The sequence below is a fragment of the Gnatocerus cornutus genome, unplaced genomic scaffold, assembly GCF_029298725.1.
Source record: "Gnatocerus cornutus isolate USDA-ARS CGAHR unplaced genomic scaffold, icGnaCorn1.1 Chromosome12, whole genome shotgun sequence".
NCBI classification, from domain to species: domain Eukaryota; kingdom Metazoa; phylum Arthropoda; class Insecta; order Coleoptera; family Tenebrionidae; genus Gnatocerus; species Gnatocerus cornutus.
Genome location: NW_028275360.1, coordinates 716596 through 741054, shown reverse-complemented (window position 1 = coordinate 741054; position 24459 = coordinate 716596). Strand labels below are relative to the sequence as shown.

Here is a 24459-nt window from a genome sequence, read left to right as displayed (position 1 = left end):
CTTTTTAATGAAATTGACGTCGATTTCCTTGAAAAACATTTAATTAAATTATGTAAATTTATGTTAAAATTTTTACTTGGCCATTTCCGTCATAGAATTTCTCGTAATCAAAGAAAAAATTACGAATTAGTTTGATGAAGTGGCATGCATCTAAGATAAAAAATAAAGGAGAATCTACAAAAGGATTATTTAAAATAGTTTTAAAGTTGTTTATCTGGAACGAGGCCCCCATATTTTCTGCCATGGTTAGATGCGTAGATGGTCCATCACACGTTATGGATACCACCTGAAGATCTATTGCGGCCAGTTGCTCAAGTACTGCATATGTAATGCTTGATCTTTCTTCGGCATTTAGCGAATTGGCAAAATAATACGCAATAGGGATCTTCCAGCTGGCATTAAGACAAACAACCATGTACACCAATACGTGACCTGCTATTGGGGTGTTTTCGTCATATGTCAAATCGTTATCATTCATCCCAAAATCCACATATCCTCTCATTTTTTCCCATCGAACTCCACATGCTTACGAATAGAAATTTTGTCAAACATAAGTGCCACAATCGGTTTACGTTTTCTGCAGGATGTGATTCTTTTTATGGCTTCCAAAGCTTCCTGGCATATTCCAAGTTCGCCGTTTATATGGGGATACCATTTGCTTAATGTAGATCGGTGTGGCAGGACATTTTTAAAAGTTTCTCTTACGTACTCATAAGCTCTAGTTGACAAGAAATTGAGAGTTAAAGAAAATTTCCGGATTTCAGCCGGATATTGTTTCCCAATATTAAAACTGGCTTCACCCATCCGTTGTAAAATATCTTGTGGCACCCCTAAATAGTTTGTAACCCACTTTGCTCCTCGAGCCTTACCTTCCCCGAACTTTCCTCGCGGTCCCGGCCACGACTACCCCAGTGTTGAGGGGGTGAGTAAAGACAACCACGTTGGTTCTATCAATACTATCGTTTATTAAAAAACGCCTATCTAATATAATACTAATTTGAATTAAATATAACTGTGATGTTCAAAATGTGTAAATCTGTTGTTCGTCAACATAACAACCAACGTAACTGTTTTACGGTCACTGGTTTGCAACCATTTTCTGCTGTCGATGCATCCACAACTAATTGTCACATCAGGATTGCTCCACCGTGGACTGTGAGCCGCTCTACTTTCGACACTTCCAGGTGAACAATCCCTGATTAATCGATGATTAATCATATTGGCGAGGACGACGAAATGGGTTGTGGACCTCTCCAGCAGAATGTTGTCTCAGTCGTGGCATTAAAGGTTGAGTACTGCGGCCTTGATCCCCTGGATGATACACTGAAACATCAGCTGACCACAGTATTTTGTTTCACATCAAGTTATTTATAGTATATGGCATTCGTATTACAACTATTTAATCCCCCTTTAAAATAATTGCTACATGATTAAGTACTAGTTTCCCATGAATTACAACTAATTCCCATTAACAAAAGAAATCTAACTGGCTTAACTTAAGTTCGCGACAACCCTGATGTGGAGTAATTATGAAATGGATCCAGAATCCCTAACGGTTGAAGCTCCACCACTTCCTGTTGTGCTTGTCCCTTGATTATTTGAATCCTCCTGGTTTCCTGTTGGAATCTTCACCAACTTGTGAATTGGGCGTTTTGTTTCCAGTCCGGACGCTCTTCGAATTGTCACGACCCTTACCAATCCTTCTTGTCCCTTATGAACTTGTTCAATTTTCGCCAACGGCCACTTACTGGCAGAGATGTTATCTTCTTTCACTAAGACGACATCTCCTGGCTTCAAATTTTCTACTTCTGACTGCCACTTGTTTCGCTGTTGCAGCTGGTGTAGGTAATCTGTCGTCCATGCCTTCCAAAAGTCCTTTTTCATCTTTTGGATGACTCTCCATCTTCCCGTTAGACCGTTACAACTTTCTAACGCTACGGGATTGGTTGGTCCCACCAACTCCTTTCCAATGAGAAAGTGTCCTGGTGTCAACACTGATACATCGTTAACTTCTTTGGTTAATGTGCACAGTGGACGTGAATTCAAACATGCTTCTATTTGATTGACTAACGTCGTCAATTCTTCGTACGTTAATGTACTTTCGCCAATGACACGTTTTAAGTGGTGCTTTGTAGATTTTACTCCAGCCTCCCACATACCCCCAAAGTGCGGTGCCGATGGAGGGATGAAATTCCACTGAATTCCCTTATTTGCTAATTGATCTTGTATGTCGGAACCCTTGATCATTTCGCTTACTTCTTCTTCCAGCCTCTTCGCTGCGCCCACAAACGTCGTTCCATTATCTGAGAAAATGTTCGCACTTAATCCTCTGCGAGACATAAACCTCTTCAATGCTGCCATGAAGCTTTCCGATCTCATGTCGCTCACAATCTCCAAATGGATCGCCTTTGTTGCTAAACAGACAAACACCGCTATGTATCCTTTATACGACTTATTTCCTCTTCCCTTTGACACTCTTAGTTGGATAGGTCCTGCGTAGTCGACACCGGTGTTGGTGAACGCTGACACTGGTCTGACGCGAGTCTCGGGTAGTTGACCCATCAGCTGTTCTGCTGTTTTTGCACGATAACGAATGCAAGTAGGACCATTGTTGATGACCTTTTTCACGGCTCGTTTTGCGTTTGTTATCCAAAACTTTCTTCTGATGAAGGCTATCGTTTGCTGATTACCTCCATGGAGAGTTTGTAAATGCGCTTCCCTGATGATGAGACTCCCCAAATCACCTTTTCCTGAGATGATTATTGGATGCTTCTCATCATATTTGAGTAGTGAATGTTTTAATCTTCCACCCACTCTCATAATTCCTTTGTTGTCAATGAATGGGTTCAAGTTTATCAACCCACTTTGTTTGCCAACCGACCTTGCGTTCTGCAGTTTCTTTACTTCGTCAGCAAAACATTGACCTTGCTCCATTTTTACCATGTATTCTTCCGATTGAAGTAACTCCTGCACTGCCAACGGACCGCTGCTTTTTCCTTCTCTGCAGGCTCGAATGAATCGCAAACACCATGCCAAAATTCTTTTTCCTTTTGTAAACGACGAATATGCTGCAAAGATTGGGTCTGCTGGATGAGTGACCTTCACATGCATGCATCTTCTTTCTTCTATCTTCGTATCTTCTTCTACTGCGACGTTTGGCCATTTTTCCTCCTCTTTCAACCAACTTGGACCATTCCACCACAGCTCGTCTTCCTTTAACTTGTTTGCATCCAGCCCTCGTGAGATCACATCTGCAGGATTGTCCTTTGTGCTGACATGATGCCATTTAACGTTTTTTGTACGTTGGATCTCTGAGACTCTATTGGCTACATAGGTCTTCCAACGTCCTGGTTGTCCAGCTATCCATGCTAGCGTTATCATCGAATCGGACCATGCATGTAGCTCTGTTTTTTCCAATGATAATGTAGTTATTATTCGATGCATGAGTTTTGATAACAGTGCCGCTGCGCACAATTCCAACTTCGGCAAGGTTACCTTTGTTTTTATTGGAGCCACCTTTGATTTGGCTGCAAGCAAACTGACTGTCACTTCCCCATCTGGTTTCGTAACTTTCAGGTAAACCACCGCTCCATACGCCTTTTCTGACGCGTCGCAGAATGTACTTGAATTTGAACCGAATTCTTGCCTTGTTGTGTCCATCCTTTAATGACAATTTCTTCAAGCTCCATCAGAGTCTTAAGAAATTCATACCACCTTTTAGCAATCTCGTCTGGAACTTGATTAACCCAGTCTAGCTGACCTCTCCAAAGATCCTGCACAATCAGTTTGGCTGTCACTACGACTGGTGCTAACACTCCCAGTGGATCAAACAATTTCGCAACCCTTGACAGAATTGTCCTCTTCGTTAACTTCCCACTCGTTGACGTAGTTGTGTTGACCTTAATCCTGATTGTGTCATCATTGGGTGCCCAGAATACTCCCAACGATTTCTTCACCTCGTCCTTGGCGAATTCTATTTGTTTGTTGTCTCTCAGGTGCTCTGAGAGGGTTTCTAACAACTTGCTGTCATTACTGCACCACTTTCTTAAGTTAAATCCACCCGAATGAAACATGTTTATCAATTCCGATTGCAGTTCAATTGCTTCTTCAGTTGTGTCAGCCCCAGCTAACACGTCATCAACGTAGCAATTCTTTGTAACTACTTCAGCCGCTTCTGGATATGTGTCGCGTTCGTCTTTTGCCAACTGTTGGATGGTTCTAACTGCCAAAAACGGTGCTGACGCAGTTCCATACGTCACCGTAGTCAATCTAAACTCTTGAATGGGCTCTGATTCTGAAAATCTCCATAGTATTCGGTGATACTCCTGATCATCTTCATGGATTTTAATTTGACGGTACATTTTTTCTATGTCTGCATTAAAAGCTATCTTGTTGCTTCTCCATCTCAACAAGATGTCACAAAGTTCACTTTGCACTCTTGGTCCAACTAACGTAATGTCATTCGGACTTTTTCCGTTACTACTCTTACAAGATGCGTCGAAAACCACTCTTAATTTAGTTGTCGAGCTATCTTCCTTTATTACCTTTATTGGTGCGGAATGTAGTATTTCCCTGTCTTTTCCTCTTCTTTCGGAACTTTTGTCATATGACCTAGTTGCACGTATTCTCGCATGAACTCGTTGTAATCTTTACAATGTTTTTGTTGCTTACTCAGTCTTCTTTCGAGTTGTAGTAACCTTGCGACCGCCCGTGACCTAGATTCCCCAAGTTTAGAATCATCACTTTTGAAAGGAATTCTGACGACGTATTTTCCATCCATGTCTCGTTGTGTTGTTTCTTCATACCGCTTCTGACAAATTTCTTCTTCATTTGTCAGCTGCTGCTCCGTTGAAACTTCTTGCTCCTCCCAAAACTTGTTTATGTTTTGGTCTTCTTGAGCTCTTGATATCAAGCTGCACAGTTTGATGCCTCGCGTTTTTGAACCTGAGCTGCTTCCGGATATTATCCATCCGAAATGCGTATTCTGACCTAGTAGTCCATTTTCTGTTTTCTTCATTCCATCTAACAATATCTCGCGGTACTCTTTTGCACCTAAGATAATGTCTATTTGCCCTGGGGTGTAAAACGTTGGATCCGCAATGACCACGTTTTTCCAGTCGTCTTCTACGAAATTTATCTGCCATTCTGGTGTTTTTTCGGTTAGCTTCGGAAGTATGACCACATCTGTCTTTAATTCGAATGCTCCTGGCATCCTTGCTTTGCAAACAATTCTAATTTTTTGGTTGCTAGTTTTGGGTTTCACATCCCCAATCCCCGAAATTTTTGCTCTAATTCTTTCCCGAGGTAGTCCCAACTGACAGGCTGCTTCTTTCGTAGCAAACGCAGCTTGCGATCCTGGATCAATGAGCGCTCGCAAGTTCTCCAAATCCCCAGACGCATTCTTTACTCGAATTAATGCCGTCGCCAACAAAACCGTTTCGTCATGACGTGCGATGTGACTTGCTACCTTCGTCAGTTGATGTTTTGTTTTTTCTGACTCCATTTTCTTCTGATTGACTGATTTTTCTTCATCCCGATGCATTAGGGTATGATGAGTTTTCCCACATACGCGACATTTACTCTGCGAGTAGCATTTCTTCCCAAATTTATGACTCAAACAGTTGTAGCAAAGTTTCCGTTCCCTCGCGAAGTTAAACCGTTTATCAACATCAAGCGATTGCGTGAGACAAAGAACAAAATTTGCAACTTGCCTTATTTGATGTTGGAGATTCCTTGAAGCTTCTTGCGTTTTCTCGTTCCGACTTCTTTCCAAGATGATGAACTGCTTCCAATGCCTGGAATCTTTTCATCAAGAACTTCAGCACACTCTCCAAGGATTGTACTTCGAAAGGGTTGTCTATCGACGCTTCAAAGCTTTCATTGGTCCTCCAATTCCACTTGTATGCCATCACACAAACAATGATTGGATCCCACGATGAAACCTCAATCTTCTGTTGCTTTATGGCTTCTAGACACTCTTTCACTGTGTTGTACATCGTCTTCAGTTCTTCTGCTCCGTCATCCTCCTTCATTGATGGCAGTTGCAAGATCTTGTTCACTAGTTTGTTCACGATCAACCTCTTATTGTTGAACCTTTCTTGAAGTTCCTCCCAAGCACTGCTGTAGTTGTCTTCAAGAATCTCAAAATGTTGAATGGCCCGTAGCGCTTCACCGCCTACGTATGTCTTCAAATACTGCAGCTTTTCCACCTTGCTGAGACTTGTGTTTGCGTGAATGATCTTCGTGAATAGGTCCTGGAATGTGGGCCATTTTTCGTATTTGCCTTCAAACACGGGTATCTTAATCTTTGGCAGCACCACACTCGTTCACCCCGAAGTTCCATTACCTCCGCTTACCGAGCATTAAAATTACAATTTTCGACGGAAAATACGAAGACTGGATCACCTTCCAAGACATATTCACCAAAGTCATCAACAAAAACGCGACGCTCACAAACGCTGAAAAAAAAATGCAGTACTTAAAAACGTATGTAAAAGGAGAAGCTAGCAAGACGATTCAGCACTTTCAAATAAGCGAGTCGAACTACATGGCAGCTTGGAAACAATTAAAAGAATTTTACGACAACAAGAGATTGATTGTAGGGAAATTGTTAGACAAGATGATAGATCTCCCCGTGTTAAACAACGAATCCGCCGAAAAATTGAAAACGTTCTACAACACGATCAAAGAATGTTTAGAAGCAATTAAGTTATTGGGTATCGACACTAACTCTTGGGACCCAATAATAATTCATCTAACAACAAAAAAGTGGGATTCAAGAACTAAGGAGTTGTACGAGACCTCGATCAAGAATCCTACGGAGCTTCAAACGTTAGCGGACATGCTAGCATTTTTGCGAACAAGATTCCAGAGTCTAGAAGCGACTCAAGAATCGCAGAAAAGAACCATTAATTCCTCGAATTCACATTCAGCTTATACTCGGACAATATCGCCATGCAACAACTGCAACAATCCAGCGCATCAAATTTACGAATGCAACAAATTCAAATTTTTAACTGTCGGCCAAAAGTACCAACATGCTCGAAACAAGCAGCTTTGTTTCAACTGTTTGACACATAGCTCAAACAAAAAATGCACTTCGCAAAACAGATGCAGGTTGTGCAAACAGAATCACCATACTCTGCTCCACAAAGAAGCAACGCCAAATCGTCAAAACACCGAAAACACCATTCCAGAAAATGTAACCAAAATCAATGCACATGTAGGAGTAAGCAACAACACCACAGTTATTGCTATAGCTTTATTAAAAGTGCAAACCGCTGCTGGATCTTATGAATATCTTCGTGCATTGATAGATTCATGCTCGCAAAGTTCATTTATTACGAGTCAAGCCGCTGATCTATTAAGATTGCCTCTTCGAAAAAATTTGGCCCAAGTTTCAGGATTGGGTGGAAAAGAACAGAATTTAAAATATACCGTTGTGCTATACTGTAATCCAAGATGGACGAATGAATTTCAACTCACCGTGGAAGCACATGTGGCACCGAAAATTACAACAGCCCTCCCAGAAGAAGCTTTGAATATTAACATCGAAAACTGGAACAACTACATGCTAGCCGATCCGACATTTCACAAGACAGGTCCCATAGATATTCTATTGGGTGTGAATGAATACCTTCAAATAATTCTACAAGGACTAAGAAAAACCGATGATGGTCTTATGGGTCAAGATACTAAACTAGGTTGGATCATCTCAGGCACCTGTAAAACCGAAGGAAATTCTAACATCAAAATCGTCAGTATGGTGTCCAGGTCAGAACAGCAAGACATCTCTAAATTTTGGGAGTTAGAAGAGATTACAACGAAACGAAAAATGACTGTAGAAGAAACTGCTTGTGAAACTTTTTATGAAGAAACTGTGTCACGAGAGGAAGACGGAAGATACACAGTTCATATTCCATTTAAAACGCGTATTGAAATTGGAGAATCTCGCTCCAGGGCAATGGCCAGGCAAATACAACTCGAAAAGCGATTAACCAAGGGCAAGAAACTTGCGAGTGAGTACAAACAATTTATGCTTGAATATCTAAAATTAGGACACATGGAAAAAGTGCCAATTAAGCAAGAAAAGTCCGGAAAATACTACATTCCTCATCAGGCGGTGGTACGAGAATCCAGCACCACCACAAAATTAAGAGTAGTCTTGGACGCATCCTGTAAAAGCAGCAATGGCATCAATTAAACTTGTTTTGAAAAATAAAGCAATCAAGATTATTGTACTTATTTGTGAAGATTTCAATTACTATTGTTTCACTGGAATGTACATGATTTGCATCGGTGGCGAACAAGCGACAGCTAAAGAGTTGGTAGAACTAATTAGTCTGACTGTCACATGTTTCCTGCCAAGTTCTTGGTCAATTTCACATTACGGATTTTACGATTCTTGCTTAATAAATCGCTGCGTGAATAAAAAATGTATCAATATAATTGAATTGTCCTCTGCGGCCAACAATATATGTACCTAAATATAATAGATGTGAATACAGGTTGTGAGGTTACGTTAAAATTTGGAAGCTCAATAAATGTCAAATTTTAAATTGAATTTTAAAATCAATTAAGTAGCTAGTCGTGGTTACAAAACCATTACCAATCGTGTAACACGAAAATTCTTAGAATTGGAAAATTTTTATTAAAAAAAGGGTGCAAATAGCGTTGGTGCACTCGTTCCATACTGTTAGAAAAAGATTTTCAGATTTATCTGATTTCGTTTTTGAAAAAACAATAAAACTATGGCTCCGCCAAGCGGGTTTAAGGTACAGCCGAGACTGTGCAAAACTCACTGACCAAATATGGCTGCAGTGTGAAAATTGTTTTAGTCTATACGTCGCGACGTGAGAATTATAAGGTTCTAAGTAATTTTTTGTGAGAATTCAACTCACCATAGGTTCGACCTATCAGAGACTTTAATTTTTTCAAATCAACCAATCACAACAAACTTTTTCTGGAAATTTCACGAGTGCAATTTTCAGTGACAATTCCACGCGAGAGCGACAATTCCACGCGAAAATACTACGCGAGCTGTCAGTTGCTTGTCAGTTCGTTGAATTCTCATGACGAATGTAACTCGGGAGCTCGAAATTGTGGGAAATTTCGAGCCCACTCGTTATATTACTTATGAAAATTTAAATTGTTTGTCTTGCGATTTTTTTAAACATTTTCTATCATGTATAAAAAAGAAGTGAGTTAATATTTTAACAAGCCAAAATGATTTTAATAGATCCTGTCATTTTGTAAATAAATGCTTAATAAATTAAAGAGATATCACTGATAACGTAAAGACTGGATCAAATTAATGTAAATGTTAGTTAGAACCTTATAGTTCTCAGGTCGCGACGTATTATGTTTAGAATTTTTGTTATTTTTGTTTCGTTTCAATTGTTCCAAAAAATTTTTATTTTTATTTATATTCTATTTATATTATTTTTTATATTTATTATACATATGTATATATTTTATTTATATTTTTATATATTCATAAAGATGGCGCTAGCGGTGACACAGACTGGTTACTTGTTTGGAAAAACCTGGCCTGTACCCATAGAGTAAATTGTTTTAAAAAAGACAATACCCAAAAAGGGAGACAACCTTTTTACATTTTTAAAATTTTTAATCGATGCGCGTATTACTCATTCCATCAGGGATGTGTTAAATGACGACTTTCTGAATATTGAACATATCACTTCCCACGATATAATAGCCGACATTTTTACCAAGGGTCTGACAAAGACCAAACACTTTAACCTAGTCAAACTACAGGGCCTAGCGCAACCTCGGGTCAAGGGAAAGTGTTAGGGACTTTCACGCGCGACCCTCTTAGGTTGGCAACATCCCCGTATGTCAACTGTCAAGCAGATAGCGTCACTGTTCGTTCTTTCTTTTGTCTTGCATCGTGCATTGCGTTCATTAATTAGTAATGTTCGGTACGCCTGCTCAAAGCAGGTACCATCCCTCCGTACCACCCCACTTCCGAGGGTGCAAAACATTTTTGTAAATATTCTAGTTTTAGGACCATATCTCTGCTAGACTTCAAACGGTCAGGTCAGGTCAGGAAAAGACTGCAGCCCAAAAAAAAACATAGACAAACGGGAAGAAGAATAGGCAAAAGTGGACGACGCAAAGTGGTCGAAAAGGTTAATTACGAAAGTGCGACCGTGGATAGAGAGGAAACATGGAGAAATAGAGTACTACCTAACCTAATTCTTAAGTGGACATGGAAACTTTGGTACGGGAGCTTGCCTTCATTGGCTGGCTTCCGAAGAGCCAACCTCTATAACAAACCGACAGCAAAGTCGTTAAAACCTACGGGGCTCCTGGGCCACCCCGTAGTATGTGAGCCCCTTCCCCCTGGTAAGGGCGCACTGCCATGGGGTGACAATCGTCGGCACAACTCGTAGGAACAGTATGGAGAATAATGAAAAAAAGGAAAAGGAATACATCAAAAACGACTAAGGAACTCCACTACTAGAAAGAAAGGAGAGGGAGGAAGCTAATGCTTACCTCGATGGGGTACCAAGAAAAAGAAGGCTCAAGAGAGACTGAAGGGAAATATTTTCTTAGCCCAAACGAAGAATATGAGACTAGAGCGTTTAAAAGAAGCGAAAAAACAAGAAGATCCTCCACGGACTCTATGGTAAAGCATACACCAACCCTTGGAGTAAGAGATGAAGACGTAAGCCAGGAAAGAAAAAGGAAGAAAACCTCGAGCAGTCCACCAAGCTACACTTGGGGACTGAACAATGATACCAGAATCGAGGGAAAGGAAGAAAACCACATTTTGTATAGTATGAGTAATAAGATTACGGAACTAATCACATTTGGAAAAGATAACCAAAATGTACACAGAGAGGTAAAACGAATGGCGGGCGAGCTGAAAAGTCTCGTTGGTAGGGCGATCAAAGAGGACAAAGGCACAAAATGCATCCATAATATGGAAATAGAAAAAATGAAATACAAACACGAAGAAGTGAACAAATTTGTAGGAAACCTAAGAAGAGATAAAACTCTGTCAAGGCCAATGCCATAAACGAGAGGAAGAGATCAGAAAATTAAAGTTAAAAATAAGAAACGATCTCTCTATCAGAGTTATTATAGAAGAGGAAGAAATAGAAACTTATGACGAACTGGAGAAGATTGTAGATGCAAATTGGGAGTCCTACAAATACAGCACTATAAAGCAATTAAATCCGCTAAAACAAGGATGCGACGTGTTATTCCTAGTCGAAAAGGGAAGACAAGATGCATGGTTGAATAGGATGATCAAAAACGAATATCCCCTGGAAGTAGAAAAATGCATAAAAACCATGAAAAAAGCAAGAGATGGTAGTGCACTGAAAGTAGGCGAAAAGGGGAGGTTGATCGAACCTAACTGGTGGAAACCAGAACTGAAGGAATTGAAAAGAACCGTCAATATTAAAAGGAAAAAAATTCTTAGACAAGTCAAGAAAGGAGGGAAAGAATTGGGAAGGTGAGCTCGAGTATAAAGAAGCAAAAAAAGCACTCAAAAAAGAAATTTCCAAGACAAAAGTTAGAAAATGGAAAAAGACACAGGCGAGCTTGGAAAGAGAAAATAGGAAATAGTTGGTGAGGGATAAAGAATTGTGAAGCACCAACTTCAAATTAGGAATCCCAAAATTGCATTGGATGCCAAAGAAAAAATAAAGGTGATTAAGCAGCTTTTCATGCCTAAAACGGAAAAGGTTTTTGCGAAGTTTGCCAGAGAAAAACTGAACCCGCTGAAATGGTGGCAAAAAAGATTAAAAATGGCAAAGCGCCTGGCATAGCTGGTCTCACACCAGAAATAACTAAGACGGCAATATTAGATGAAATGGAATATTATCCTAACTTATTTAATAAATTGCTTCAAGACAATTCCTTTCCAAAAGTATAGAGGGACACCAAATTGGTCCTAGTAGACAAACCCAAAAAGAGTGAAAACGAAGAGACGAAATATCGACTAAATCCGGGAACATCGAGTAAAAAAAAATCGATGTTGAACTCAATTTCAACTAGAGCACAATTACATCGATCTCCAATACATCGGAGAAAACATCGATTTGAAAAATAGGATAAAAAAAAACTCAATATAGCATAGTTTATTGTGAAAAACAAAAATTAATAAAAATTCTTAATAAAGCAACAAAGTAATAAACAAATACTAGGAAAAGAAAGAGAAATAAAAACCTAGTAATAAACAAGATAATAAGCAAATACATTATAAAAAAACAAATTCGAGATTAATAAGAATAAACAAAATTGAAAAATATAACTCCCTTAAATTAAATTCTATTCTTCTTTATTTAGATCGCAGCACAAGTAAATCCCGCCTTGCTTTGGTTCTATACGTTGACAACCAACCAAACGAAATATCACCAAAATCAAGAGCGTAAAATAAAATACACACATCGAAACCGCAATCATCGATTTTTAATGATACATTGAAAATAAAAATATATGTATTAAAAATCGATGTTTTTGTGGCGAAATCTAAATCTATAATAAAAAATCGATGTAAATAAAGGACGTTGTCGCTGAGGGGTTTTAGAGTGTAAACCCTACTTAGATGGTAGAGGAGTCGACTACATTAACACCAGTAGTCGTCGTCCATAAAGGATTTCCCCTTGGCCCCCAAAAAAAAGTCAGGTCGGTTCCACCTCACTTACGAGGTTGAGAAACATTTTTGTAAATACTAGAGTTATAAGACCAGATCTCTGCTAGACTTCAAACGGTCAGCTCGTTTATTTTAAATAAATGCCTAAAAATTCAAAACAGTTTCGTTTCTTAGATCATCGCCACATAAAAAATGGTCCTTTTAGCCGGATCAGTTATCACAGAGAAATAACGGTTTAAAATGAATAATCGGAAGGGCATAACCAGTGTCTACATCTCAAGGCAAACAAGCTACAGGAATTCATCCAACCAGACGATTCCAGGAGCAAGGAAAAAAGTCAGTACATCCTCTTATCCATAATCCTAACATATAGACAAGATTCGATCCTGCTCAAAGGCAAACTAACGCGATTCGCAAATTTTTTGAACGAAGAAAATACCAACTACCAAATCACAGAAATTCAGCGACAATTAAAATAAGTAAAATGAACTGACACAGTTCCCAGACATCAAAATTTCAAAGTGTTTTACGATAACTGGTTCACAAGTTTGCCTCTTCTAACTTACCTTCACAAAGAAGGTATCTTACCTCTGGGAACGATTAGAATAAATCGTTTGCCTAACTGCCAGCTTCCAAAAGACTCTGATATCAAAAAGCTTGGAAGAGTTGCCTTTCTAGAAAAAGTTACCAAAGTTGATGTGGATGTATCAGTTGTTGCCTGCTATGACAACAAACTAGTCACTACTGCATCAACTTATGTAGGAAGTCAGGCTACAGAGGAAGTCCGCAGATTTTGGTTCCTCGACCACACGGTGAAGGTGTATACAATGCTCATATGGGTGGAGTTAACCTCCTGGACTCTATGTTAGGATATTATACAGTCCGTATGAGATCAAAAAAGTGGTATTTGCGCATCTTCTTGTATTTTGTGGATTTGATTGTTGTCAACGCATGGATACTGTGGAGAAAAAAAAACGAAAAATTCGGATGTATATCCCAAAAAAAAATCGATAACCTTATTGAGTCCATGCCTCGGCGCTGCCTGGTACTAATTGCCTCAAAGAGTTATCCAACTAAATATTAAATACATTGTTTTAAGACTAATGTTTACTTAGTTTTTTCTGGAATAAAAAAAATATATACAGGGTGGCCCATCTAAGACTTTCGGGCTCAATATCTTTGTCATTTATGAACGGATTTTTCTAAAATTTAAAATATAATTTCTTGAATAGGTAAGGATGATGTGACATTACCAGCGTCATCCTTGTCTTAAAAATGTTAATTTTACTTGTCTTATTTTAAATTTAAATTAGTTAAGATTTATGTCATTTTATAAAACATCAATAATTATCCGAGTGTGCCAAAACTCAACCGTCTAGCTAGTCAAGTTGCCGAGAAAAAGAGAAAAAAGCCCCTCAACATTTCCAAAAGATGCAAAATCATAGTCGGCTATGAAAAAAATAATTTCCCACGCCCAATTTTGGACATCCCTGCGTTCGGTCTGTCAATAATCGCTGACGTCAGTGACGTTCTTGACATTTGTAATATTTCTCATTTGAGGTTATGTTTACTTTTGAGCATGATGATGAAAATCATTGATTTAAACTTGCGCAGAACGATTTATCTCGATCTTTTGAAATTGCAAACTAATCACAATGCATCAGGCAACGTTTTGGTGCAAAAAATGCGTAGGCACAAGGAAATGTGAGTAAAAAAACTTGTTGAAAGTTGGTTATCACCAGAAAAATGATTGCAGATTGGTTTGCTATGAGGTGCAACTAGAATTCACGACTTCTTTAGAAATGTCACTGGTTTATTGGAAATGGAAATTCAGTGACACGTATGCAGTGAAGCGATTTGACTCATTTATGATTGCATTTACGTTAAAACAGTTATTTTAATTATGATGGAGACAGAATTAGCTGATTTCATCCTTTTTCGGCAAACTTCTTTACTGCGCCTATAAAATGTATGGTACTAGATACTTTTAACATTTTTCTTTTGTTTAATAATGTCATTAATCCAAAGTAGATTAAGCTCGAAGCTCCAATATGTGAACTGCCGTAGTCAAGAAGTCAAAATTGGTTCACAATACGTATGAAATCTAGGACGTAGTGCTGCTATCGAAAAATGCTGGTGCAGTCGGTATAGTTGGTATGCAAAAGTAACGAAGAATGCTGTATCGTTGAGTGGCTTAGAACCTACAAGAGCAACGGCAAAGACAAGCTTACCCATGTCAAAACGGAGTTTTGTGGTATTTAGTGGCTATGCGACTAATAAATTCGTATGTTTCAATTATGATTTGTAGAAACAAAGTCGAATCGACAAATGTAGGCACAATTCTGCACACTTTCAAGACCGCCATGCTAAAAGGTGTTATCATGAAAGTTTTTTCAAGTCCAAATTGGTCGTACAGTAAGTACCATTAATATTCCGTTTCGAAAGATTAGCATATGAAACTTTGAATAGGAAACCAACTAATGATACCAAGACGTATAAGTAATATGCAAATCAGATACATGTACTTACCGACAACTAAGCGGTTTTGGATCACCAAAAACGCATAATAGTGAGTTACATTTTCTAAGGTCATTGCAAATTGTAGGAACACTGTTTACATCTGATATTTCAGATTCGTGTTTTCGAACTGAATATGGTGCATGATGTTGCGAGTTGTATTTGTTGCTTCAACAAACCTTGCGAACTACCTAACGATCTAGGACCACTATACCCCCTCTATTATCATATGAAAAATGTGCTTGCACGGTATCAAGACAATTTCTCACTAAGAAAGAATAACGAGTCAAAGAAGTAGTGCAAGAAAAAAATGAAACAAAATGACAATGAACATCATTTATAACTGCGTTCTAATGAAAATTGCACACATGATATTTCTAACAAAGTATCGTCGGTCGACTCTTTCAATGGGATAATTCTTTAAACAACCAATTAATAACTTGGACGAGTGAAAAAAGACGAACAAGACTGAAAGCAACACACTGAAAATGATGCAGTACTTCAACACGGACTGTTACTTTCAATATTGAACCTGTTTTTTCTCAATGAACCGCCAAAAGATGCAAACATGTAAAGGACTCTTATTGACACCCTATCGTACCCTGCTGCAAGCATTAAGAACGATTGCAGAACGTTCTGGACGGTGTTGTTAACCACCATGAACGACTATGCCACTTGGATTCTTCTAACATGGGTGGATATGTTTGACGGACAGTAACCAAGCTGCTAAAAGTGCAAAACCCTGCTTGTTGATGAATTCGATGAAGAGTCGCCGCAACATTACATGGTAAGTGTTCAGCGAAGGAAAATGACTAGTATCATCGAAGCAATTGTTCCAGTTGAAAGCGACAAGCGATTTGCTCGGACCAAGGGGCCTCAAATTCATTCTTCGCCATCACAGAACATATCCAAAAACTTATGCTGCCCCTAATTGTTTGTGTCCATTTCGTTACAAGAAAGTTCAAGAAATGAGTTGCTAGTAAAAAAAAAGCCAAATCTCATCGCATCGCCAACAAGCAAAATGACAGTGACCAAACGCTTACAATATTCCAGCATTATTTGCACTTGTTATAAATGTTCAAAGTACAGACACATGTTGTAACAGTGTAAATATCTGATACATTTGTAAATTTTTGTACATTCGTTCATTACTATTGTAGAAAATATGGTGTTACATTGCTATAATTGTCACTGGTATAGTTTATTCACTGTTAAAACTTTGTACCTTACAATAAAATACCTTGTAACAAATTATTTGTTAATCAAAGTAAAGTAGTTTCCTGAAAAAGGACGAAATCTTGTTATCATCTAATTCTGTCTTCATCATAAATGAGATTACTGTTTTAACGCAAATGCAATCATAAATGAGTCAAATCGCTTCACTGCATACGTGTCACTGAATTTCCATTTCCAATAAACCTGTGACAGTGCTAAAGAAGTCGTAAATACTAGTTGCACCTCATAACGAACCATTCTGCAATCATTTTTCTGGTGACGACCAACTTTCAACAAGTTTTTCGCTCACATTTCCTTGTGCCTATGAAATTTTTGCACCAAAACGCTGTCTGATGCATTGTGATTAGTTTTCAATTTCAAAAGATCGGGATAAATCGTTCTGCGCAAGTTTAAATGAATGATATTCATCATCATGCTTAAAAGTAAACATAACCTCAAACGAGAAATATCACAAATGTCGAGAAACGATGCTCGGTTCAATGCATTGTGATTAGTTACTAAAAGATCGAGATAAAAAATCGTGAATGTGCATGTTTAAATCAATAGTCCTCATCATAATGCTCAAAAATAAACATAACCTCAAATGAATGTCACAAATGTCATGAATGTCACGGATTCATCAACAAGTCAGGGATGTCCAAAATTTAAACTCGCTGTAGAAGTCAATTGTTTCATAGCCGACTATCAGTTAGTATCTTTTGGAAATGTTGAGGTCCTTTTTTGTCTTTTTCTCGGCAACTTGACTTGCTAGACGGTTGATTTTTGGCACACGCGTATAATTATTGCTGTTTTATAAAATGACATAACTTTTAACTAATTAAAATTTAAAATAAGACAAGTAAAATTAACATTTTTAAGACAAGGATGACGCTGGTAATGTCACATCATCCTTACCTATTCAAGAAATTATATTTTAAATTTTGGAAAAATCCGTTCATAAATAACAAAGATATTGAGCCCGAAAGTCTTAGATGGGCCACCCTGTATAAAAATATATAAACTTGTTTTTGCTCATTAAATTTGCAAAGAAAAATATTTTTTTATTGAAGTATTATTTGGAACAATATTATTTTTTATTGTAAAAATCGTTTATAAAAGTTGTTAGATAAGGTATAATTTGATAACTAAAACGAAAACAAAGTTATATTTCAAAAAACAAATATGACAAACTTTTGATCTCTATTGTACAGGGTGTTAGGTAACGTTACGGCCATAGACTAATGGGTAATTAAGGAAGGCAAACTGTCTTGGAATCCGCAATTAAATTTATTTTTTTGGTTTTGGTTAAAAAGTTACAAGGCTTTAAAGTTGACCAATAGAATGACTTCAAATAACTTTTCAATTTTACAGAAATCCAAGTAGCTTTCGGACCAAACGAATAATTTGTCACTTTCCCGTCACATTTGAAGTTTTAAATCAGTGGCGTCAATAAAAGGGAAAACAATAACGCAATTTTATTCAAAAACAGACAATAAAGCAACACTACAATAGATGTTCAAAATGGCCACCATCTTGTTGACCACATAATTGTAAACGACGCAACAGTGTTTTCTTTATTGTACCCAACACATTTTCGATTTGAGGAACTTGATTTGTGATGTCCACAAAAATGGAACAAGTACGCCACTGATAAAAAATAAGAATTGTCAGTTTGACATCAAACAAAAAATTTCCTTCAGTAACTCGGATTCAAATTTTTGTAACCTTATGCAAATTGTTCCCTGATTGGTCACATTCAAAGCCTTCCAGCTCTTAAACGGTTCAAGAAAACCCGAAAAAAACTTCGAAACTTTACTTTTCACGGCTGCCTCCATCACCCCTTTTTCTGTGGCCATAACGTTACCTAACACCCTGTATATGGCACAAGTGTTTTTTTCATATTTTTTTGCAGTAAATATGTTCCAATTATTTTTTAAATGGAATGAATGTTCCGTGCGCTTCTAGAGTCGCCGTTTCTAGAAGGTCGCTGAGTCATAGGCGAAACTCCCGAATATTCTCGCAGCGCTCCAGTATTAGGCTAGTGGTAGGGGAATATCTGTCTATAGGGGAGTAGTGATAGGATTGGGGATAGTCAAGAGATAGTCTACTATTTGGAAGTCCTGTAAAGTGAATAATTGTGAAGTACGAGAGTGTTCATAGTGCACAATAAAATTGTTATTGTTACAAGCGAGACTTTTGATTTTTCGGCCAACGTGACAATATTTTTTAAAGTTGCAAGATAAGGGACGCTGAATTATATATTTTTTTACAAAATAAAAAAAAAATCATGCGGTAAGTGACGAAAAAAATTAATATCTCACATTTTCGAAATATTCATATTCCCTTCCAATTATAGTTACTCTTGGTGACCAGTTAGAGTCACTAATTTTCTCATATTTATTCTCACGACGCTTTTATAATTTCACAATTAAAAATAGATATATTATGTGAAGCGAGAATAGTACTATTTAGCGGTAAACAAATATTTGTAATATTAAAAGGTTCTGTGTAACCTTTATTTTCTCATTATAATTGTCATTTGACCACAGCCAGTGGCAAGTTTTGTAAACAGCTGTGGTGGCGCCCATTTTGAGACTTATTTAATTATGTTGTATTTTTACATAAGTTTGAAATGAGTAAAGTCTTAAAAAGGTGTCTCATATGCATGTTCCTTCATACGGCGGATGTGCCCACGTGCGCCACACAGACCTTAAAGGGCCGGGTCGCACCGTTAAAGACGGTCAGCGGACCACGACTGAAACTATGCACCGCGTTATTATCGGCGCAGTTAATCCAGAAAATAAAAAAGATTCTCAATCTGCCGATTTGTAAAGTTTACTATTGGACACCCTCAGAAGTAGTTCGGGCATGGTTTCGAACGAAACCGGTGAAATTAAAAATATTTGTTGCGAACCGCGTCGCCAAAATACGAGAAAAATCCTGCAGATTTGCTATCGTATGGCGTATCTCCAAAACGTCTGGAAACGTCCACATTACGGTGGAGTGGACCTAATTTTCTGCTTAAAGATCAAACAGAATGGCCCAAAAAGGCTGCTTTGAATCAGGTCGAATTACCGGAAACAAAAACAATTTGTTGCGAAAGTCACGCCGACGCCGGAGCCGCAGAAGGTGCCACTTGGCTGCGTAAATTTTTCTCTTTTTAGAAGTTGCTACCACACAAGGATGGTCGCCGTACTGATCACTTGTCAATTGTCGACTGCACACACGAAAACCTCTCAGTGAGGCCGGGGAAGAAGATGAAATACTTGGGGGTGATCCTCTTGGGTTGAGCACTCCAGGTACACCGCGGAACAAATCGCTGGAATGGCTCACAAGGTCAGGGCGATCGCAGGAAGGAGGTGGGGCACAAGCACGAAGACCATGAGAGAGATCTACAACGGGGCGGTTAAACCCGCTCTGCTGTACGGATCGGAGGTCTGGGGCGAAAACAGCAGGGACGTAAGAGTGAAAAAGCACCTCCAAACTGCTCAAAGGTCTTTTCTTTTAGGCATCACCAAGGCCTACAGGACGACCTCAAATGCAACGTTGGCGATCACAGCTGGGTGTCCCCCACTATGGATCGAGGCAGAAGAAAGAAACAAGAGGTGGACGAGAAGCCAAGAGGAAAGCTGCGAGGGCAAAGCAATGGAACCAACTCCAGGAGAAGGATGAGATACGAAGGAGGCTGTGGATCTTCACGGACGCGTCCAGGGAGGATCAAAAAGTTGGGGTGGGATAGGTCGTTCGCGGGGACGGAATCGCCACAAAGTGGACCAGCCGGAGACTTCAGGATGAATACCCAGTGCACATGGCGGAACTATGGACATTGGGGATCGCGGTCGAAAAGGCTTTGGAGTTCCAGAGGGCCACGGTCAAGAGTCGCACTGAACATGGTGTGTCAGAGGAAAGGAGGGATGGCTGACAACATCGACAGAGCGCTGCGCCAAATGGAAACTCGCGGCATCCACGCGAGGATCTGGTGGGCCTCCGACTCGACAGTCGGGATAACAGAGACGGACGAATTGGCGAAGAAGGCAAGAAACGAAGAGGAACCGATTCTTGCCCTCACCACGAGGCGGATGCTGAAGAAATCGGCCAGAGAAGAGTCACGGACAAGCTGGCAGGAAGAATGGACATCGGTGGAGAAAGAAAGGTGGACCTTCAGGCTCATCCCAACAGTGGATGTTGGACTTCGAACCTGGACACACTGCGCGGTGTGCCTCTTAACGGGACACGGGCCCTTTAAGGGGTACTTCAAGCGGTTCAACCTCAAACCAGGCACAGGGGTGTGCGCGTGCGGAGAGGGAGCGCAGGAAACAGCGGAACACATTCTGGAGGAATGCCAAGAGGAAAGCCGCAGAAGGGCAAGGGTGAGTTTCATGACCAGGCAGGAACAGATTGGTGGGGCTTTCCCATTTCAGGTAACGAAGGAAACGAAGAAGGAAGAAGTGGAGAACTTCAACCGATGGGCTGAAGATGTCACCATGGAGGAGGAAATCGAACCTCTCCAGTGAAGAGGAGCAGGAGAGGGTGAGAAGGAATGAGAGAGAGCATGGTGCGAATGAGGGAGTGAAAGGAGGAAAGAAACTTCCCCGCTAATTTTTGGGAGACGTGGAGGTGGTTGGGTTTCCTCGACAGTGGTTTCGATAGTGCAAGGGAGAGGGAATTCAGTTTTTGGCCTAACCCAAGTAACAAATTGTGTTTTATTCATGTGCTTAAGGTGTTTACAAAACAAATTATATAGCCAAAAGCCGTATAACTTTTTGTTATAAAAGTGTAGAGAGTGGTTACATGGCATTTATAGAACCAAAAAAAGGCGCAGCTTATAAAATCTATTAGAGTTATAAGAATTATCCTTGTAATCATTATAAGATTTTTAATAAACAATCAAGTAAATGTTCTTTCAGCAGAATAATAAGTTTACTCTAAAATATATTTATTAGAATCTACTAATAATATATAAAGCAACTATACAACACTTTTCTTATTATCATATATGGTGAATGTATAAAATATTTTTAAACTCTTCACGTTATAACTGCTGTCGTGCTTTTTAAAAAACTGCTATTTTCAAGTGCTTTAACTGCTTTCCCAATACCATTAAACAAAGACAGATAACATTTCCATATTTTTTTCTTGAAGTTTACTGTTGGAATCTGTTGTCTGTAACTTGAAATCAGTCATTACAAAAACAAAATGTCTTACACAAGAATCCAACTAAAGTGACATATAATCTGGTGAATATTGATCAAATGACAATCGATTTAGATGCGGGAAAAAAAATACTGCTTATATGCACCCTATTTAACGGCAAAATTTTCACGCGCTTAATAAAAAATGCCAAATTGTTAATATTTTGAGAAATGCTGAAAATTATAATTTTTAAACACGTCTGATTTAGGGGTTTTAAGGACATTTTTTTTATAAAACTAATAAAAAATATTTCATTACATAAAAAAGTTTTTCGCTATATGGCACGAATAAGTAAAAAATATTTTTTTTATGTTCCTTCTGATTCAGTTACAGTAATGGCTTCCGTCAAGTTCTTCTTGCAAATATGGTCGTTCAGTAGCTTTATAATTTTTGTTATAACAATAATTAGTACGTACACTTTAATATGCTTCACAATGAAATTGATTTATACCATTTTTATAAATTCTGTATAAGATTGTAATACAGCAACTCTTTTTTATAAGATATATTTAACAGCATGTTTAAAGCGTTTTTTTATAAACATGTTATAATCAAGTAAAAAAATGTGTTTTTAACCAACTATTACAAAACATTTTCATACTTATACTTTAATTGCTTTATTCAGAAATTATTGACAGCATTTTATTATTATATTATTGTCATTTTGTAAAGCAGATAGTTGTGTGAGATAAACTTCTGCTTCATCAAATTTGCTTCTTTGCTTTGTGCTTTAGTATAAAATTGAAATCTCTCGGGCAGTTGTTGGCGATGGCACGTGGCTTTTTCCTGGTCAAATAAGCGCGGCGCAGCATGTCGTTATTTTAAAATTGTAACCTCAAAACAGAAGACTGATGTTCAATTTGTTCTGATCTTTTGTGATACTTTACCTATATAAATAGTGAATATTTATAAGTATTCAGCAGTTTGCAGTTTAAATAGGTAAGATTTTATGTGAATCATTAGAATATTTCATGGCTATGTTTAAAAAGTTTTAGAAAACAAAATGTTCAAATGCGTTGAAACCGTTGAACGGGGAAATAAACTAAAATTGAGTGTGGTGCCACATCTTTGGGAGCAATCTGGTTTGCTATATTGGCCCCACAAAAACGTTGATAAATTAATCAATCTCGCTACCTCTAAACCTGCAGATGGCTGGTTTCAGATGCCCTGCAAAATAAAACGAAACTTTTTGCCTTCTTATGAGGAAGCAGATAATGAACTAGAAATAATGTTGCAACGCGGTGACACTGAAATGGAAGAAGAAGAAATAACAGAAAAAAGGAAGAAAAAAATTCGAAGGGCTGCTAATAAAGATTTTAGTGACATTTCAATTTTAACGAATTAGCACAGAAGTCTCTAGAGGTCAATGATGCTGGCGTAGTAGTGAGTATCTAATAGTTATATTTTATAGAAAGATTTTCAAAATATTTCAATTTTTAGACAACCTGCCAACCTAATGTGAGTGCCTCAACTAGTTTCATAAATAATGAAACTTCAACTAATCAAGTGAATGAACCACCTAATTTATTTATTTCTGGATTTAACTCAGACGTTATTACACTTCCTTTTGAGGATAACACCATGAAGTTAGATGAAATCTTATGTAATCAAGCCACAATTATGAAACATTTAGCAAAAATAGAAACTTCTATTGATTCTTTGGCAAAAGATATTCGAAATAGTAAACAAAATGTAACGACGCCAGAAGATTCAATACCATTTAAAGCGCCTATTGATAACTTAGCTGATTTAGAGAATTTGGAGGCGTCTTTAAAAGCAAATGAAACCACTATTGATGAATTTGCTCAGAAAATGAAATTTATTTGTGGAGAAAATGGCAAAGCCAATGGGATTACTAGTGCATACAAACTAATTGACACATTTTTCACACGGAGATTTATCACCTTATGTTCATGGGCGGGAGGGTCTAAAACAAACGTGGACAAAATTGCATTTAAAACATTTAAAAATGTCATTTTATTGTTTTTTAAGATTATTAAAATTGCCGACATACATTTTACACTTGATGATTGTGAAAATTTTTTTAAAAACATAATTCGTAATTCTACAAAGAGGAATGAAAGTAAATTGCAACGTACTTCCAGCAAAAAAAATCGACCAAATAAGTTAGATTATAAAATCAAAGGCAAACTCACAGCAAGCCAGGAAACTGACCCAGAAGAGAGAGATTTCATGGTTGAAGATACTGAAGCCGATTCAGAATAAAATATATAACGATTTGTGTGTTTAATTTTTATATTCATTTATATTTTTATATTTGTTTAAAATAAGTATTTGTGTTTTCATTTATGAATTAAAGTTATCTATGTATGTTTCAGAATAAAAAGTTTTAAATTTAAATGTTTATTTGTCCTAAAAGTCATCCAATTTTGTTTTATAAATAATTATATGTAATGAAAGGTGAAAATAAAGGATATGGTACATACATATGGTACATACATATACATTTGGTTAAACGCGATGTTCACTTTTTTGCGGAATGCACCACTACGTTTCACTTTGTTCCACATGAAGTTTTGCATACTTGAATATATCCAGAGATATTTATGAATACTTCAATGAACATAAACTTACAACATAGTTTATGTGTCAATTATTAAAAATGGCGATGAAATAAACTGCAGAAAATATCTACAAAAAAACGTTTTATTGTAGTTGTCTAATTTAATAACATGACTTTTATATAACAACTTTATAGAAAATGTTTTGGAGATATTATTTATAAACTGTATTTATAAGAAACGTTTTAAGAACACGATTTATAGTGCATTTATTATAATTTCTTATAACTGTTTTTATAACAATTTATAAAACTTTAAAAAAATTGCACTGAAAAAAAGCTGTAAGAATGTTAATAAAGAATATTTATAAAAAAATACGAGTTA

At 37.7% G+C, this 24459-nt stretch overlaps 4 protein-coding genes across 4 annotated transcripts; 3 read left to right on the top strand and 1 right to left on the bottom strand.

The window, feature by feature from the left end:
• Positions 1-1496: 1496 nt before the first annotated feature.
• LOC148166836 (uncharacterized) lies at positions 1497-6417 on the bottom strand. The gene is made up of 6 exons (XM_088048431.1): positions 6357-6417; positions 5826-6283; positions 4598-5782; positions 3712-4544; positions 1696-3661; positions 1497-1616 (listed from the first exon to the last, which is right to left on the bottom strand). Exons 1-6 carry the CDS (start codon positions 6415-6417, stop codon positions 1497-1499), a joined length of 4623 nt encoding a protein of 1540 aa, XP_087904557.1.
• A 52-nt stretch (positions 6418-6469) lies between these two features.
• LOC148166835 (uncharacterized) lies at positions 6470-9368 on the top strand. Its single transcript, XM_088048430.1, has 6 exons — positions 6470-8177; positions 8224-8436; positions 8508-8510; positions 8714-8852; positions 9278-9293; positions 9348-9368. The coding sequence occupies exons 1-6, from the start codon at positions 6470-6472 to the stop codon at positions 9366-9368; spliced, it is 2100 nt and encodes a 699-aa protein (XP_087904556.1).
• Positions 9369-13514: 4146 nt separating this feature from the next.
• Positions 13515-14529, top strand: LOC148166834 (uncharacterized). Its single transcript, XM_088048429.1, has 4 exons — positions 13515-13673; positions 13728-13742; positions 14040-14332; positions 14385-14529. Exons 1-4 carry the CDS (start codon positions 13515-13517, stop codon positions 14527-14529), a joined length of 612 nt encoding a protein of 203 aa, XP_087904555.1.
• An 8027-nt stretch (positions 14530-22556) lies between these two features.
• Positions 22557-23779, top strand: LOC148166833 (uncharacterized). Its single transcript, XM_088048428.1, has 3 exons — positions 22557-22872; positions 22914-22936; positions 22994-23779. Exons 1-3 carry the CDS (start codon positions 22557-22559, stop codon positions 23777-23779), a joined length of 1125 nt encoding a protein of 374 aa, XP_087904554.1.
• The last annotated feature ends 680 nt before the right edge of the window (positions 23780-24459 follow it).

Bases quoted from the DNA above. Each gene is read 5' to 3' on its own strand.
- LOC148166835 (XM_088048430.1), top strand. From the start codon at position 6,470: ATGCAGTACTTAAAAACGTATGTAAAAGGAGAAGCTAGCAAGACGATT. The intron at 8,178-8,223 runs GTAAAAGCAGCA...TGAAAAATAAAG, and splicing joins AGTAGTCTTGGACGCATCCT to CAATCAAGATTATTGTACTT.
- LOC148166834 (XM_088048429.1), top strand. From the start codon at position 13,515: ATGAGATCAAAAAAGTGGTATTTGCGCATCTTCTTGTATTTTGTGGAT. The intron at 14,333-14,384 runs GTGAGTAAAAAA...AAATGATTGCAG, and splicing joins ATGCGTAGGCACAAGGAAAT to ATTGGTTTGCTATGAGGTGC.
- LOC148166836 (XM_088048431.1), bottom strand. From the start codon at position 6,417: ATGTCTTGGAAGGTGATCCAGTCTTCGTATTTTCCGTCGAAAATTGTA. The intron at 5,783-5,825 runs GTGCTGAAGTTC...CATTGGAAGCAG, and splicing joins AAGTACAATCCTTGGAGAGT to TTCATCATCTTGGAAAGAAG. The intron at 4,545-4,597 runs GTTCCGAAAGAA...GCACCAATAAAG, and splicing joins AACTAGGTCATATGACAAAA to GTAATAAAGGAAGATAGCTC.
- LOC148166833 (XM_088048428.1), top strand. From the start codon at position 22,557: ATGTTCAAATGCGTTGAAACCGTTGAACGGGGAAATAAACTAAAATTG. The intron at 22,873-22,913 runs GTGACATTTCAA...AGAAGTCTCTAG, and splicing joins GGCTGCTAATAAAGATTTTA to AGGTCAATGATGCTGGCGTA. The intron at 22,937-22,993 runs GTGAGTATCTAA...TTCAATTTTTAG, and splicing joins TCAATGATGCTGGCGTAGTA to ACAACCTGCCAACCTAATGT.